The sequence below is a fragment of the Anomaloglossus baeobatrachus genome, chromosome 6, assembly GCF_048569485.1.
Source record: "Anomaloglossus baeobatrachus isolate aAnoBae1 chromosome 6, aAnoBae1.hap1, whole genome shotgun sequence".
NCBI classification, from domain to species: domain Eukaryota; kingdom Metazoa; phylum Chordata; class Amphibia; order Anura; family Aromobatidae; genus Anomaloglossus; species Anomaloglossus baeobatrachus.
The window spans coordinates 200,103,011-200,119,868 of NC_134358.1; the positions used below are offsets into that span (position 1 = coordinate 200,103,011).

Here is a 16,858-nt window from a genome sequence, read left to right on the forward strand (position 1 = left end):
TGCTCCTCCCTTTTTAAGGCAGTGACGTCATCGGCACGCTCCAGTGTAGTGAGTAAATTCAGAGAGAAGACAGATAGAAGGATGTACTGTGACACCGGTAGCAAGCAGTTTCAGTGTGCATGCATACAATTTCCAGCAGAATTAATGTAGTGCTTGCTTTGGAAAGTAAGCACTGTTAATCAGAAGTGGGGGAAAGCCGCCAATATGCAAATGAAGAGGCGTAATAGTGCACCTAACTCTTTGCCATGACAAGTGTGCCCTGTGGCTTAAGCTATCTCATTTGCATATGGATTAAAAGTTATTTTCTAAAGTACTGTACAAATGAACAGGTTCAGTACTGGTCTGATTTGTACAGGGGCTATGTCCCCTACATCACTTTATAGCTAATTTAAAATGTATTTTGGGGCTGACAGACTCCCTTGAAAGCTACACTTAGGTTCTCCTGTTATCCTCTGCAGGTGTCCCAGATTCTGCAGCACTGATTCACACTCTGGATGTGTGACATAGAATTCAAACAAAACTTCAAACTTCAGCTTCTCCAATATGTTACTAAAAGCAGCATATTGTGATATCCATTAGGAGTTCTTGAAATTTACATCGAAATGCTGACATATCTCCAATACCTCCTGCATTCTGAGTCTTAGCAGGATTTCCTCTTATAAATGAAACCCTAATATAGATACAACAAATTGTTTCTATAATTTACACCATTAGGGCTTTTAGTTTGTAAGTGCAGTAACCAAAACCAAAACAAATTTTTTAGTCCAAACCTTCCTCTTAACATTTTCTCCACCTGTTTTAAACAGAAAGAAAAGAAGCAAGTAGTTTGATCTGTTTTTCTTGTTGCACCAGAGAACTTTTCAAATTATCTTTCTATGTCTCATAAATGTTCCTTAAATGTTCTTTAGTTTATGTTTTGTACATAAAATATACTTCAGACCACATGCAGTACATGTGATAATGTAGGCAACATAATGAATGTCACTAGTATGATATCAGCCATTTTCTGGCACTCATCAACTTTCTCAATGCAAGTCTATGCTATTCTGATTGAGTCCCTCAGACTTATATTAAAAAAGAAAGTAACAGTCCGCATTGCGAGACGGTAAAAAAGAACTGCAGTCACAAGATGCAGACCAGGTACCGGAGCAGCAATGGAAAAGGCAAAAGTCGGTGACTAGTAAGTATTTTAATCCTCACAATGAACATACAGTGCCTTGCGAAAGTATTCGGCCCCCTTGAATTTTCCAACCATTTCAAAACCAACTGTTTTCACAGATTCTCGATTGGATTCAGGTCTGGACTTTGACTTGGCCATTCTAACACCTGGATACGTTTATTTGTGAACCATTCCATTGTAGATTTTTCTTTAAGTTTTGGATCATTGTCTTGTTGGAAGACAAATCTCTGTCCCAGTCTCTTCAAGAATGGTCCTGTATTTGGTTCCATCCATCTTCCCATCAATTTTAACCATCTACCCTGTCCCTGGCCCAAACCATGATGCTGCCACCACTGTGTTTGACAGTGGGAATGGTGTGTTCAGGGTGATGAGCTGTGTTGCTTTTATGCCAAACATATCGTTTGGCATTGTGCCCAAATAGTTTGATTTTGGTTTCATCTGACCAGAGCACCTTCTTCCACATGTTTAGTGTGTCTCCCAGGTGGCTTGTGGCAAACTTTAAACAACACTTTTTATGGATATCTTTGAGAAATGGCTTTCTACTTGCCACTCTTCCATAAAGGCCAGATTTGTGCAGTGTACAACTGATTGCTGTCCTATGGACAGACTCTCCCACCTCAGCTGTAGATCTCTGCAGTTCATCCAGAGTGATCATGGGCCTCTTGGCTGTATCGCTGATCAGTCTTCTCCTTGTTTGAGATGAAAGTTTGGATGGTCCACCGGGTCTTGGTAGATTTGCAGCGGTATAATACTCCTTCCGTGAGCAGGTCGCGGCGATCCGCGCACATATCAGCTGTTTTCAACAGCTGACATGTGTGCCTGCTAGTCTCGGGTGGAATCGCTTCCACTGCGACCATTAACCCCTTACATCTCGCTGTCAAAATATGGCAGAGAGATGTATATGCGGGCCACCATGACAGTGACAGTGACTTACCCCGCCCCCATCAGAAGTCACGTGACATGATCACGTGACTTTTGGTGGTTGCCATGGTAGTACAGGGTCATGTGCTGACGCCTGTAGCTAACATGAGTCGCTTCCTCTCAATGCCGGAATGCAGCCGGCATTGAAAGTAAAGCACCAAATCCGCAGTTCTCAGCTCTGTAGCTGTGATCTGCAGATAGGGCAGAGCGATCGGATTGCTGATCGCTATAGCCCCCTAGGGGAACTAGTAAAATAAAAAAAAAAGTTAAAAAAAAGTTTTAAAAAAATTTAAAAAAAATTAAAAAACCTAAAAGTTCAAATCACCTCTTTCACCCCATTGAAAATTAAAGGGTTAAAAAAATAAAAAATATACACATATTTGGTATCGCCGCGTTTAGAAATGGCCGATCTATCAAAATATAAAATCAATAAATCTGATCAGTAAACGGCGTAGCAGCAAAAAAAAATTCCAAACGCCAAAATTACGTTTGTTGGTTGCCGCAAATTTTGCGCAAAATGCAATAACAGGCGATCAACACATAGCATCTGCGCAAAAATGGAACCGTTAGAAATGTCAGCCCGAGACGCAAAACATAAGCCATCACTAAGCCTCAGATCCCAAAAAATGAGAACGCTATAAGTTTTGGAAAATGGCGCAAAACGTGCGCCACTTTTTTTGGACAAACCTGTGAATTTTTTTAACCCCTTAAATACAAGTAAACCTATTCGTGTTTGAGGTCTACAAACTTGCACTGACCTCAGGCATCACAATGACACATCAGTTTTACCATATAGTGATTACGGTGAATAAAATATCCCAAAAACGATTTATTTTGCAATTTTTCCGCACTTGGAATTTTTTTTGCAATTTTCCAGTATACTATATGGTAAAACTTATGGTTTCATTTGAAAGTACAACTCGTCCCGCAAAAAACAAGCCCTCATATGGCAAGATTGACAGAAAAATAAAAAAAGTTACGGCTCTCGGAAGAAAGAGGAAAAAAACAAAATGGAAAAACACAAAATGCCCGGGGGCTGAAGGGGTTAAAATATTTATCTTTATGTTTGGAGCCTGAAATGTGGAAAAAGGTTGGAAAATTCAAGGGGGCCCAAATACTTTCACAAGAAACTGTACATTAATGATAACTAGTTGATGGCAAAATAATAAAACAAAACACCATTACTTTAATTTCATTTGGAATATAAACTATTAAAGTTTTCCAAGAAACAAAAAAAAAAATCAGAATGCTTGTTAAGGCTCATGCACATGGCCATATCATAGCTCTATTTTTCCAGAGATAAGCACAAGTACTCTACTGAATTTCCTTATTCTTATTACGCTATTACAATGAGGCATATGGAGTTTTTTTTCCAATGGCTTTAGAAGGAATCCAAGATAATCCAACATAAAACGTTTGATGGTTTTTCTATTCAGATCCTGTATGTAAAGACATTATCTTACAGACGTAAATCTGCTATCAGCCCTAAAACCTCTACAACAGCAGACAGAGGACCTACGGATCTTAATACCGAGCGGAATGATCTCTGCTATATTTTACAAACTCCCTTTACCTAGCTATGTTTTGTGCTTGGAGCTCTAAGGTGAGCATAACCATTACGGTTCTGTCGTTGTGGTCACGGAATTCGTGATGCACATACGGCCTCGTTAGCGACGTTGCGTGTGAAACGTACGAACGACCGTTAACGATCAAAATTACTCACCTAATCGTTGATCGTTGACACGTTGCTGTTGCAGGATACAAGTTGTTCGTCATTCCTGAGGCTTCAGACATCGCTACGTGTGACACCCCAGGAACGAGGAACAACACCTTACCTGCATCCTCCGGCAAAGAGCTGGGCGTCACTTTCTTTCGGCTGCTCTTCGCCCCTCCGCTTTTATTGGATGGCTGCCATGTGATGTCGCTGTGATGCCGCACGAACTGCCCCCTTAGAAAGGAGGCGGTTCGTTGTCGGCCACAGCGACGTCGCTAGGCAGGTAAGTAATTGTGACAGGTCCTAGTGATGTTATGCGCCACGGGCAACAATTTGCCCGTGACTCACAACCGACGTGGGCGGGTGCTTTCACCAGCGACATCGCTAGCGATGTTGCTGCATGTAAAGCAGCCTTTAGAATAATAAGTACCCGTATTAGCAACTCTAATCTAATATATAAAGCTGAATGTGTGCATGTGTGTATGTATGTATGTCCGGGATTGGCATCTGCACCGTCGCAGCTACAGCCACAAAATTTTGCACACTTACACTTCTGGACCCCGAGAGCGTCATAGGCTATGTTTTGAGGTGAAATTTTAACCACACGCTTTACAGTTATTCACCAAAAAACCTGCCTCCATTAAAGCGAATGGAGCTGGGAGCCACAGTGCAGCCAGAACTTTAGAAGAATGTGCAGCCACGCCCTTATATGGAATGTTAGCGTGTCACAATGCAGCCAGAGAAAGAGACAGACACAGACAGGGAAAGAGGCAGACACAGACAGGGTAAGAAACAGACATAGACAGGGTAAGTGACAGACACAAAGAGACAGACACAGACAAAGAGACAGACTGTCAGGGAAAGAGACAGACAGGGAAAGAGAGGGAAAGAGAGAGACAGGTTAAGAGACAGACACAGACAGGTAAAGAGACAGAGACAGACACAGGGAAACAGACAGACAGGGAAAGAGAGGGAAAGAGACAGACAGGGTAAGAGACAGACAAAGACAGGTAAATAGACAGACACAGGGAAAGAGACAGAGGGAAAGAGATAGAGGGAAAGAGAGGGAAAGAGACAGACAGGGAAAGAGAGGGAAAGAGACAGACAGGCAAAGAGACAGACAGAGAAAGTGACAGAGATAGATAGACAGACAGGGAAAGAGATAGATAGACAGATAGGGAAAGAGATTGAGACAGATGGAGAAAGAGACAGACAGACAGGGACAGAGACAGACAGACAAAGAGATAGAGAGACAGAAAGATATATACAGAGGGGGAGACAGACAGAGAATGGGAGAGAAACAGAGAGATAGTTACTATGCCCGGCAGCGCCGGGTGCTATGTTGTGAGACAAAATTTTAATCCAGCACGTTCCAATTTACCAATCAATTTTGCCCCTATCTACATAATGGGGAAAAAGTGAAACGAAAAGTGTTGGGGGCAAATTGCCAGCTGCCAGATGTGAACAAGGAGGACTTAAAGAATGAGAGCGATGGCGCCAAAGAGTATATACCGTACAGTTGCTAAGGTGGGGCCCCGACATGGGATACTCACCACACTCAGGGATATGAACACACACACAAAATGCGCCACACACTACCACGTGCTTGAACACATATACCATCCTCAGCACACATTTCACCACACATACACCAACCTCGCCACATAATCGCCCTAAACACACACAAGTCTGGTATTATCCTTCAAAAATAAAAATCTGATTAATAAGCATCCAAACTACAAGAACAACAAATGTACCATATACGAAGTACGGCAGCTGTCAGTCACATTACCTGTCTATTATGTGTATGTGTGAGCTAATATATACTGTCAGGGGGAGGGCTTTCTGTTGCCTGGAGATTTATCAGGCTGGCAATAGCAACCAATCATCACAGCTTAGCTTCTATTTTGCTACAGCTAATTAATCTGAGCTCTGATTGGTTAATATAGGCAACAATTTAATAATTACATTTCTATCTATTTGTTTTGTGTTTTTTGTGTGCAGAATACATTTTTGTTAATACAGTCTATTTTGTTAACAGCAGTTATTAACCCGGGCGAAGCCGGGTAGTACAGCTAGATTATATATATATATATATATATATATATATATATTACGGTTAGGTCCAGAAATATTTGGACAGTGACACAATTTTCGCGAGTTGGGCTCTGCATGCCACCACATTGGATTTGAAATGAAACCTCTACAACAGAATTCAAGTGCAGATTGTAACGTTTAATTTGAAGGTTTGAACATAAATATCTGATGGAAATTGTAGGAATTGTACACATTTCTTTACAAACACTCCACATTTTAGGAGGTCAAAAGTAATTGGACAAATAAACCAAACCCAAATAAAATATTTTTATTTTCAATATTTTGTTGCGAATCCTTGGAGGCAATCACTGCCTTAAGTCTGGAACCCATGGACATCACCAAACGCTGGGTTTCCTCCTTCTTAATGCTTTGCCAGGCCTTTACAGCCGCAGCCTTCAGGTCTTGCTTGTTTGTGGGTCTTTCCGTCTTACGTCTGGATTTGAGCAAGTGAAATGCATGCTCAATTGGGTTAAGATCTGGTGATTGACTTGGCCATTGCAGAATGTTCCACTTTTTTGCACTCATGAACTCCTGGGTAGCTTTGGCTGTATGCTTGGGGTCATTGTCCATCTGTACTATGAAGCGCCGTCCGATCAACTTTGCGGCATTTGGCTGAATCTGGGCTGAAAGTATATCCCGGTACACTTCAGAATTCATCCGGCTACTCTTGTCTGCTGTTATGTCATCAATAAACACAAGTGACCCAGTGCCATTGAAAGCCATGCATGCCCATGCCATCACGTTGCCTCCACCATGTTTTACAGAGGATGTGGTGTGCCTTGGATCATGTGCCGTTCCCTTTCTTCTCGAAACTTTTTTCTTCCCATCATTCTTGTACAGGTTGATCTTTGTCTCATCTGTCCATAGAATACTTTTCCAGAACTGAACTGGCTTCATGAGGTGTTTTTCAGCAAATTTAACTCGGGCCTGTCTATTTTTGGAATTGATGAATGGTTTGCATCTAGATGTGAACCCTTTGTATTTACTTTCATGGAGTCTTCTCTTTACTGTTGACTTAGAGACAGATACACCTACTTCACTGAGAGTGTTCTGGACTTCAGTTGATGTTGTGAACGGGTTCTTCTTCACCAAAGAAAGTATGCGGCGATCATCCACCACTGTTGTCATCCGTGGACGCCCAGGCCTTTTTGAGTTCCCAAGCTCACCAGTCAATTCCTTTTTTCTCAGAATGTACCCGACTGTTGATCTTGCTACTCCAAGCATGTCTGCTATCTCGCTGATGGATTTTTTCTTTTTTTTCAGCCTCAGGATGTTCTGCTTCACCTCAATTGAGAGTTCCTTAGACCGCATGCTGTCTGGTCACAGCAAAAGCTTCCAAATGCAAAACCACACACCTGTAATCAACCCCAGACCTTTTAACTACTTCATTGATTACAGGTTAACGAGGGAGACGCCTTCAGAGTTAATTGCAGCCCTTAGAGTCACTTGTCCAATTACTTTTGGTCCCTTGAAAAAGAGGAGGCTATGCATTACAGAGCTATGATTCCTAAACCCTTTCTCCGATTTGGATGTGAAAACTGTCATATTGCAGCTGGGAGTGTGCACTTTCAGCCCATATTATATATATAATTGTATTTCTGAACATGTTTTTGTAAACAGCTAAAATAACAAAACTTGTGTCACTGTCCAAATATTTCTGGACCTAACTGTGTATATATATATATATATATATATATATATATATATATATATATATATATATATATATAACACAAGAGAACAGACACTATAAATGGCTAAAATGTAAATAATATTTTATCAAAAACATCAATATATAAATGTAAAATACATACTAGACAACACTTGAAAACACAGACACCAGTACTCTGAGGACTAAGGAAAACACTAGGTAAGTATAAGAAAAGGTACACTGAAGTTCCATTTATCATAAATGATCAAAAAAGATCAAGTGTGAACAGGTACCTATCAAGACACTGACATGAGAAGATAGTTACTTACCCCCCTGATGAAGCAATAACACTATATGCGAAACATATGTTGGGCATAGCTCTGGTGACCTTTTTTGATGCTTTTTCTATGGGCATGAGCAATTCCAATGCCACTTCTGGTGATGTGGGGTATAATGCCTTATGACCACTGTGTCTTATATATCGGATGACAGAATCAGGGCACACGGAGAGGAGAAAATGGATAAACACAATTTCTTCATCTGCTTCATTGTGTCAGTGTGCAGAATTCAGACTGCAATCAGATGTCATCCAAGTGCAGTCTGATGATTTCCACGCACTCATTGCTTTGTATGGCTGAGTGTGAGCCGAATATCGGATCAAACGTGACATGAAGTGTCTGTCCAAGGACAAATTCTGATATATGAGCGCCACCATAGACTAACATTGGTCTGAGTGCGATCCGATATTTTGTTGGATTGCACTTGCAACATGCCTGTCTGCCCCAGCTCTAACAGGGGTATGTATATGTTTTGTATCCACTGTAGTTACTGAACAACTTAAATACAATAATAATTGAAGAAAGAAAACAAAACAACAATTTGTTATTTATTAGGTTGTTTTTATCTGGCATTTTGTTTTTGATAGATCTGGAACAATTGTGTAATACATAGTATACAGTACCTGTAATATTAGCAGCCATCCTGAAGCAAATATTTTTTTAACATCGTTTTATAGCAAAAATAAACACAATATGAAATATCTACTTTTAATCTGAAAAATAAAAGTATAATTTATGTAAAGTTTAGATATACTGTAAATGGATATAGAGATAATTACTAATATCTTTGGGAGTTATGGAGAGAGAGAAGACAGTGAATTTTTAAGACTTCATATTAGGCATTTTCCTAAAAACTGGGGATCCCCCAAGTCTTCTCTATTCCCTGTAGCTCCCTGGGTTATAAGTGTCTTGTAAAAGAGTCATAAAATAGATGATTATGTGCCCTCAATATGATGTAGCCCTATTTGAAAAAAACCTATCCTGTCTGACTGGTGCTATGGTCCATATGGTTGACTAGTTTATAACAATTGACATGTCTATGAACTTTGCATTTAAAAATAAGATTCACAGTTTTCCAATAACACAATAACACTGATATATTTGAACGTCTTGTGCATTTAACCCCTTAACAACCCATGACACACTATGTCCGTCATGGGTCATCTCCCTGCGAGCCCCCATCTTTCCCTGTACATGTCGGAATCAATCGACAAGTGCCTCTAACATCTACGTGTGGATCGGAGATCTGGCCGTGGCTGTTAGCCAATTAAATGACTATGTCAAGCTCCAAAAGCGGCATTTAACACACACCAACAGGGGGTGTGTCATTCCCTGCTTCCATCGATGCTGCTGTCACGTGTTTGCGGGGTGCCGTTGAGTTGTCATGACAGCCAGTGGTCAGCTGATGACTCCTGTGTCTGTCATGCAGATCCTCCTGTGAGCACAGGTTGCGAGCCGGCATTCATAGGAGATCGTGGTTTGTGCTATACAGAGAAGTGCTGATGTATTACTCTGTATAGGACAAGCGATCGGATGATCACAACTTCAGTCCCCTAAGGAGACTAGTAAATATTAAAAAGTAAAAATAAAACAATGAAAAAAATTAAAAATACACATATTTGGTATGGCTGAGTTCAGGAATGTCCACTCAAAATATAAAACAAATTAATCCAATCACTAAACAGCGCAACGAGAAAAAAAAATAAGAACTGCAGAATTGCAGTTTTTTTATCCGCCACAACAACAGAAGAAAAATGTAATTACAGATGATCAAAACATTATATATATCCCAAAATAATATGAATAAAAACATCAGCTCCAGGTGTCAAAAACAGCTCCATATCTCATAAATTAAAAACGTTACGGCTCTCATAATATCGTGGCACAGGCAAGATTTGTTTTTCAAAATTTCACCACTTTTTTCACCAATTTTTTACCAGTTAAATAAAACAAAAACAATACATGTTTGGTTTCTACCGTAATTGTGCTGATCTGGAGAATCAAACTGCTAGGTCAGTTTTATGGTAAAATGAATGCTGTAAATTTAAAACACCAAAAACAACTGCACAATTTCACTTTTCTTTCTATTTCGACACTCTTGGAATGTTTTTCCCACTAAGGCTGCTCTCACATCAGCATTATTTTGCCAGAAAGCCGGATCCGGCACAAATGCGGTACAGTTCAATACAGTTCAATGGAATCGCGGCAAGATAAGGTCACATGCGGTCACATGCTTTCGGCTTTCCGGCAAAATAACGCTGATGTGAGAGCAGCCTTACTAATAATCATATGATAAAATGAATGGTGTCACGGCCTCACATGGCTATATCAAAGGAAAATTTAAAAATGTATGGCTCTTGGAACAAAAGGAGGAGAAAATGAAAAAGCAAAAATGAAAAATCACCCAGCCCATTTAGAAAATAATGTCAACATCACAAAGCCATTCTCTGGTCACTTCATTAGAGTTCACACATTTCCTTTATGTAACTGTTTTTGACTCAATTGTAGTAATGAATACATGTCCGAAAAAAGTGAGTCCGTATTTGTAGATTCAGCACATTTCTGCACAGCCTTGTGTAGTTCAGCTTTAAAAGGAAAGGGATGGATAGACCCCACAATGCTAGGAGTAAACCACCGTCGGAATATCTTGTCACAGATGACCTAGAAGAAGAAAAATATAATACATTATGATCTGAAGACAAAATGTCAAACACATACAATTATTCGTTTTAATAACCTCTCCTTCACAAATGGAAAATCTAGGATACACCCCATAATAAGGATCACACCATAAGGAAACCTTTGTAGTTTTTGTTCTTCCTCTCTTTGAGATGGATGAGATTCCATGAACCGAATTGTTCACAAATGTAAGGTTTTAGTTTATATTTTAATGTCGGTGTTCAGAGAGAATAAAATGATCTCCTTGTCTGCTGACATTTTCTCATTCTAAGATGGCTCCTATGAGTATTATTGAGTGTTGTCTTTCATCAAGACAAGACATAATATGCAAATCTCTAAATATATTTAACTAGGAGGATTTACCTATTTTAAAGAATAAAGGATTTTGGCAATGCTGGATCTCAAAGCTTCTATGGACATTTGTCTTTTTCTGTAAAATTGATAGAATGTATTCATACCTTATCTTTACCTGGATTCACAAATTTGGAAAAATGAGGCAGATTTATTAATGTAGGGTAGTAAGGTGCTCCAGCTGTAGCATTGTTGTCACACAGCAGTGGGGTCCTCCTGTCTTTGAATTGCATTGGATGTATGTTGTCCTTGTGTTTGTGTGGACATGCTCTGAGTTATCCAAAAACATACATTTAGGATGCTTGTGAGCTTGACTAATGCTTAATATTGTGGTTAACCAAAACAACTCAAAGCCCAATAAAATCACTTTATTAATATTCGCTTAAAATACCAAAAATGTATGTAATGTTTAATATTGCAAAAAACTGAATATCCAAATAGAACATAGCAAGTGTGAACAGGTGCCAGGTGTTATAACTACACAAAATACCAACAAAAGAATACAGCAGCACATATGTAAACATAGAATATATGAAATTTAAAATGCATCAAATATACTTCAAAAAATGAAGGTACTTAGAGCATGAATTTTCCAATTTATGTGAGCCCATCAACTGTGGCAAGGTGACCACTGCCGTGGTTGATGGGCTCACATTAATTGCCCAATTAATGTGCTAAGTACCTTCATTTTTCTAAGTATATTTCATATATTCTATGTTTGCATATATCTTAGTGCTTACAGAGCGCTTACAGAGCTGAATTGTTTTGTCCCTGTTCAATGTTTAATATTGTTTACCCATTTGGGACATGAACTTTTGTGTATCTGTTAAGTACTGCAGAATATGCTGACATTATATTAGCAGCAAAGGTAACAGTCATGCCACAGCCTTTAAGCTTCTCTACAACATCACAAGATACCAGTACCATAAAGTGAATTTTTATTTTGTATTATTATTATTGATTATATAATTGTCGCCACAGGGTATTGCATCTGATTTAAGCTGCAATACTCATTCAGGTAAGAACAGGTTAACCACTGGTGTTTTCTAGCTTACACAACCTCCAGCCAGTGAGTCAGCAGTTATACAATACACTTAGGTGGTTTCCCTCCAGAACTGGGCTGCAGGTGGGCACCATAGAAACGGGTATTTCCCCAGCACTGGTGAGTCATCAAAAAGGTGGGGACTGCCTGGGAAGTGAGCGAACACACTTAGTTTCACTTCAGAACAGTTTTACCTGAGAACACTGCAAAACATCAGAACAGACACAGGAGAGAGAACAGCTTCAGACAGAGAAGAGCAAGGCTTCTGGCGGGATGTCGAACGGCTCCCCCTAGAGGGGCCGACCAGGTACCGGGCAGACAGCGAAAAGCAGGAGACTACCAGATGGAGCTGTGAGACAGAGGAGTAACACAGGGTGAGCTCCAACAGCCCCTTTGGGACTGGTGCCACACAGGGTGCAGAAGCCCTATGGTAGAATATACTTCACGTTGAACTACCAGAATCTGAAAGGAATGGGGAGTTTACGTCCCATTACCCACCACCAAAAGTCCCAGGGCACCACCAGCATATAGAGAAAGGAGCCAGGCCATGCTCGGATCCATAACAAGTTTCACACTGCCTGCGTACGGGACGGCAACTAAAGCCAAGGACACTGGGGACCCCAAGTAGCTCCACGCTACGGGGATCCACACTACAAGGTGCAAGGAGGAAGGTCTCACACACTTAACAACACCAGTGGTGACCTCTGATTCATCCGGGATCGGCTGGGGCCCATCAAGGCAATTACTGGCACTCTGAGGGCACAGCACATGAACTGTGAGTAGAACACCTTGAACCGCAGCAACGGTGTGAGACTCTAATTTGCCGATGCCGCCGCCCTGCGCTTCGGCGCCAACGGCCCTTCCCCCATCACCACCGTCCTCCCTGGGGCAATCTCCACTTGTGGTGAGCTGGACTATCTGAGCTGCGTTGTCATAAGCCCAGGAAAAGAGCAACATCTCGCAGCCGCGGCTAATCCCTGGCCGCACACCATGGGTGACGCTGCAAAACAAAACCCCATCCCTCTTGCACCCTCTTTTGATGTAGCCCACAGGGCCACGGAGCTGGGTCAGGCCATTCACAGCAACCCCAAATACCACTGGCTCGGTGACGAGTAGCACTACAGGTCCCGTGGGGCACTACATAATGAATTATTTTTAATTTAACATGAAATGTCCTGTTTTAACAGTTTTTTATTTATTTTTTTCTGAGTCTGCTGGGGGCTGTCATTTTTTACTTACTGGTACTGGTGTATGAATGTCTGAACATGACAATCACACAAAACAAATATAGCAGCTCTTAGACAGTGTCAGATCACATCAGACCGCATCTCCTACAATATAGGAAGGAAGGCCTAATGAACCTCTTAAAATGTTAAGCGAGGGCCGCAAGATGACCCTGTTGATATTGTAACACCGGTGTTCCTGAACAGCCCCACGTATCCTCTGTGACTGTGGCGTCAATGTTCTCACTGCAACATGTGTAAAGCCTTGGCAACATGTGTAATGTGGAGTTCTAATGCGGAGTCACATTGCAAGCCAGTTGGTGAGCTGGTATTTGAAAGCAATGCTGCAGCACTGCCAGACCAGCGACAGCAGTAGCTGACTTGCGGAAATTGACGCACAATCCTCTTACTTTCACAAGTAGCTCAGGCAAATCTGGGTAGGTTTTCAAAAAATGCTAAAACAATAAGTTGAGCACATGGGCCAGACATAGTATGTGTGTGAGCTTGCCAAACTTCAGAACCACCACCAGGTTATGGCCATCATCACACACACAACCATGCCTAGTTGCAGCTTCGCGGTGAGAGCCAAACATCTCTCTGGTCAGTTATAGCTTTCCACAAATCTGTTTCAGCAGAGCCTATTGCCACTTCACTGCAGTAGTGCTACAGTGCTTCCAGCTTACGACTAATATGGACGAAATGCTCTGAGATGAAAATTCAGAGATGGAGTAGGAGGCATGCAGGAACTGGTGTAGGACGTGGAGGAAACCCTGATGGAAATAGGGCCTGTAATCCTTGGTGTCGGTAGCTCGTGTGCCGTCCTAGAGTGCAACATGGTACTGGCGCCACAAGGTTCACCCAGTGTGCTATCAGGGAAACGTAGTGTCCTTGACTACAAACACTTTTCCACATATCGATCATTACGTGGAACTTCCCAGTAGCTGCGTTGGTCAGGGCATAGGTAATGTTATGGAATACGTGCTGGTGTAAAGCTGGCATGGCATATCGGGAAAAAAGAGTGGCGGCTGGTAACGAGTAATGAATAACGGCTGCTGCCATGAGATTGCGGAAAGCCTTAGTGTCCACAAGTAAAGATGAGCGGACCCGTGGAAGATCAGTTTGGCGGGTTCAGCTCGACTTTAGATAAAGTTCGGCTTGGGACCTGGACATGACTTGAACCCCAATGGATGTCACTAATTGGGCACTTCGGGTGTCTGCATGCAGCCAGCCATAAACAGAACACTTCCGAGGAAGTGTGGGCACAGTTTTTCCTTTTTTTTGTTTGGTGCACACTACATCTGATCACTCTGTTGTTACACCCAGTGCGAGCAATTCAAAAACTGCAAGCGTCTCGCACTGGGCTGAGCATTAAGCGTACCTGAGCACAGCAATGCTTACGTGAGTGGTTTACATACATAATGCATCCAAAATCCGAACCCAAACTCTGTTTTTTTATAACCCTTTTATGACCAAGGACGTAACTGTACGTCCTTGGTCGCCTCCCTACAGATACCGCGGGCTCCTGCGGTGAGCCCGCAGTAATTCCCGCACATCTTTGCTGATCTGATCCACCTGCGCCTATTAGCCCCTTAGATCATGCTGCCAAATACTGACAGCGCAATTTAAATAGCTATGGCGGGGATTGTGCCATTCCCCGCCATCATCAGCGGCCCGGTGACATGATCACGTGGCACCTTGGTGTTGCCATGATAGCACGGGCTCAGCTGATGACCTCTTACGCTACCATGACTCATTTCCTCTGAGAGCTGACAGAGCGCCAGCACTCACAGGAAGGCAGCATTTCTGCTGATCAGAACGGTGCTGCTTTGATCACCAGAAATGCTCAGGAAATCTGACTGTGCAGGCATAAAGGAGCTAGTAAAATAAATAAAACATTTAAAAAGAAAGTTTTTAAAAATGTGAAAAAACCCTAAAAGTTCAAACCACCCACATGTCGCCACATTAAAAATAAAACTGTTAAAAAAATGATATATATACACATATTTGGTATTGCCTCTTTCAGAAATGCCTGCAAAATATTCAGTCAATTAAACTGATTGGTACACGTCATGGCAACAAAAAAAATGTAAATGCCAAAATTACGCTTTTTAATCACCATAAATTTTTTTAAAAATGCAATAAATCCCTGGATAGGGGAAAGTATTACTTGAATTGGTTGTATTGTATTATTGAAAAATCAATAACAGGATATCAAAACTTAGCATCTGCACAAAAATTGTAAAATTAAAAATGCCAGCTCGAGATACAAAATATAAGCCAACACTGAGGCCCACATCCTGAAAAATGAAAATACTACGAGTCTCAGAAAATGGCGGCAAATATGCTACTCTTTTTTTGGACAAACTTCTGAAATTTTTTTCACCCCTTAGATAAAATTAAAAGGTATATATGTTTGGTATGTACAAACTCATACCAACGTGAGGCATCATACTGACATGTCAGGTTTTACCACATAGTAAACACTGAATAAAAGACCCATAAAACAATCGTGCAAATGCACTTTTTTTTACAATTTCACTGCACTTGGAAATGTTATTATCATTTTCCAGTACACTATATGGTAAAACTAATGATTTCATTCAAAAGTACAACTCATCCCACAAAAAATAAGCTCTCATATGGCAATATTGACGAAAAAAAAATATAAAAGTTATTGCTCTCAGAAGGGTGGAAAAAAACAAAAATGAAAACCGGGAAATCGCCTGGGGTGAAGGGGTTAATGATAACATTTCCAGGTTATGCAATGGGGAAATATGCACAATTACTGTTTGGACCTGTAAGAGGGTGGCTGGGTATTTACGCTTGCATAGCTCTCAACCATCCTGGATTCAGAGGGACTGTCCCAATTTGAGGGCTCACTCCTGCTGTCCCAGCAGTGACAGCTTTTGCCCTGACTTACTCTCGCCTTTCCTCACTGCTTAGTAGCTTCTCCTCCTTGAGTGATAGGTCAGCATGTTTGCAGTGCATAAATTAAATTAACAATTCTTCTTGATGAATGAATTTGAAAAGAGGTGCACCAAAGTACTATCAATAATAATCACCACATCATGCAGACAAGTAAATGCATATAAGGAGAAGGAAAAAAAGCTCTGCATGTAAACATGTGCACACCAGGAATTAGATATACCAATAAGCCTTAAAATATGAAACTTTATTAAGTGCCAAACACTTTTTTTTAAAAAACTATTTTAAATGTTTTTAAATGTTTGTGTTTGCCACTTAAAAAATTTTTATATAAAGTTTCATATTTTAAGGCTTATTGGTATATCTAATTCCTGGTGTGCACATGTTTACATTCAGAGCTTTTTTCCTTCTCCTTATATGCAATTATTCTTGATGAACTTCTTTTTGGTAGCTAGTAGCTCTACCACTAAGCAACTGCCTAGACTGAGAAATGTAGGAGGATTTGGCAATCTTGAACAGTAGTGCAGGCAGGGAACCCAGAAGTAGATTATTCAGCTGCATACAGATACATCTGTACACAGAAATGTGTCTCTATGTCTCAGTATTCTAGAGATGAAGAAAAAGTCCTTTTTTGTTCCTATAATACTACTATTAAATAGGTTCAAAATTGCAATTTTTTTTATCCCTACCCTCCACGCTCCACAGGACTCAAACTAATATCATTCAAATGTTTTAGC

The 16,858-nt window shown here is 40.8% G+C and overlaps 1 protein-coding gene across 1 annotated transcript in view; it reads right to left on the bottom strand.

Moving 5' to 3' along the window:
• Positions 1-8,441: 8,441 nt before the first annotated feature.
• DIPK1C (divergent protein kinase domain 1C) overlaps positions 8,442-16,858 on the bottom strand; it is a 149,951-nt gene continuing 141,534 nt past the window's right edge. The window contains exon 4 of the mRNA XM_075316419.1: positions 8,442-10,562. Within this exon, the coding sequence (XP_075172534.1) occupies positions 10,368-10,562 (195 nt within the window). The 3' untranslated portion in view covers positions 8,442-10,367. The remainder of the gene's footprint in view (positions 10,563-16,858) is intronic.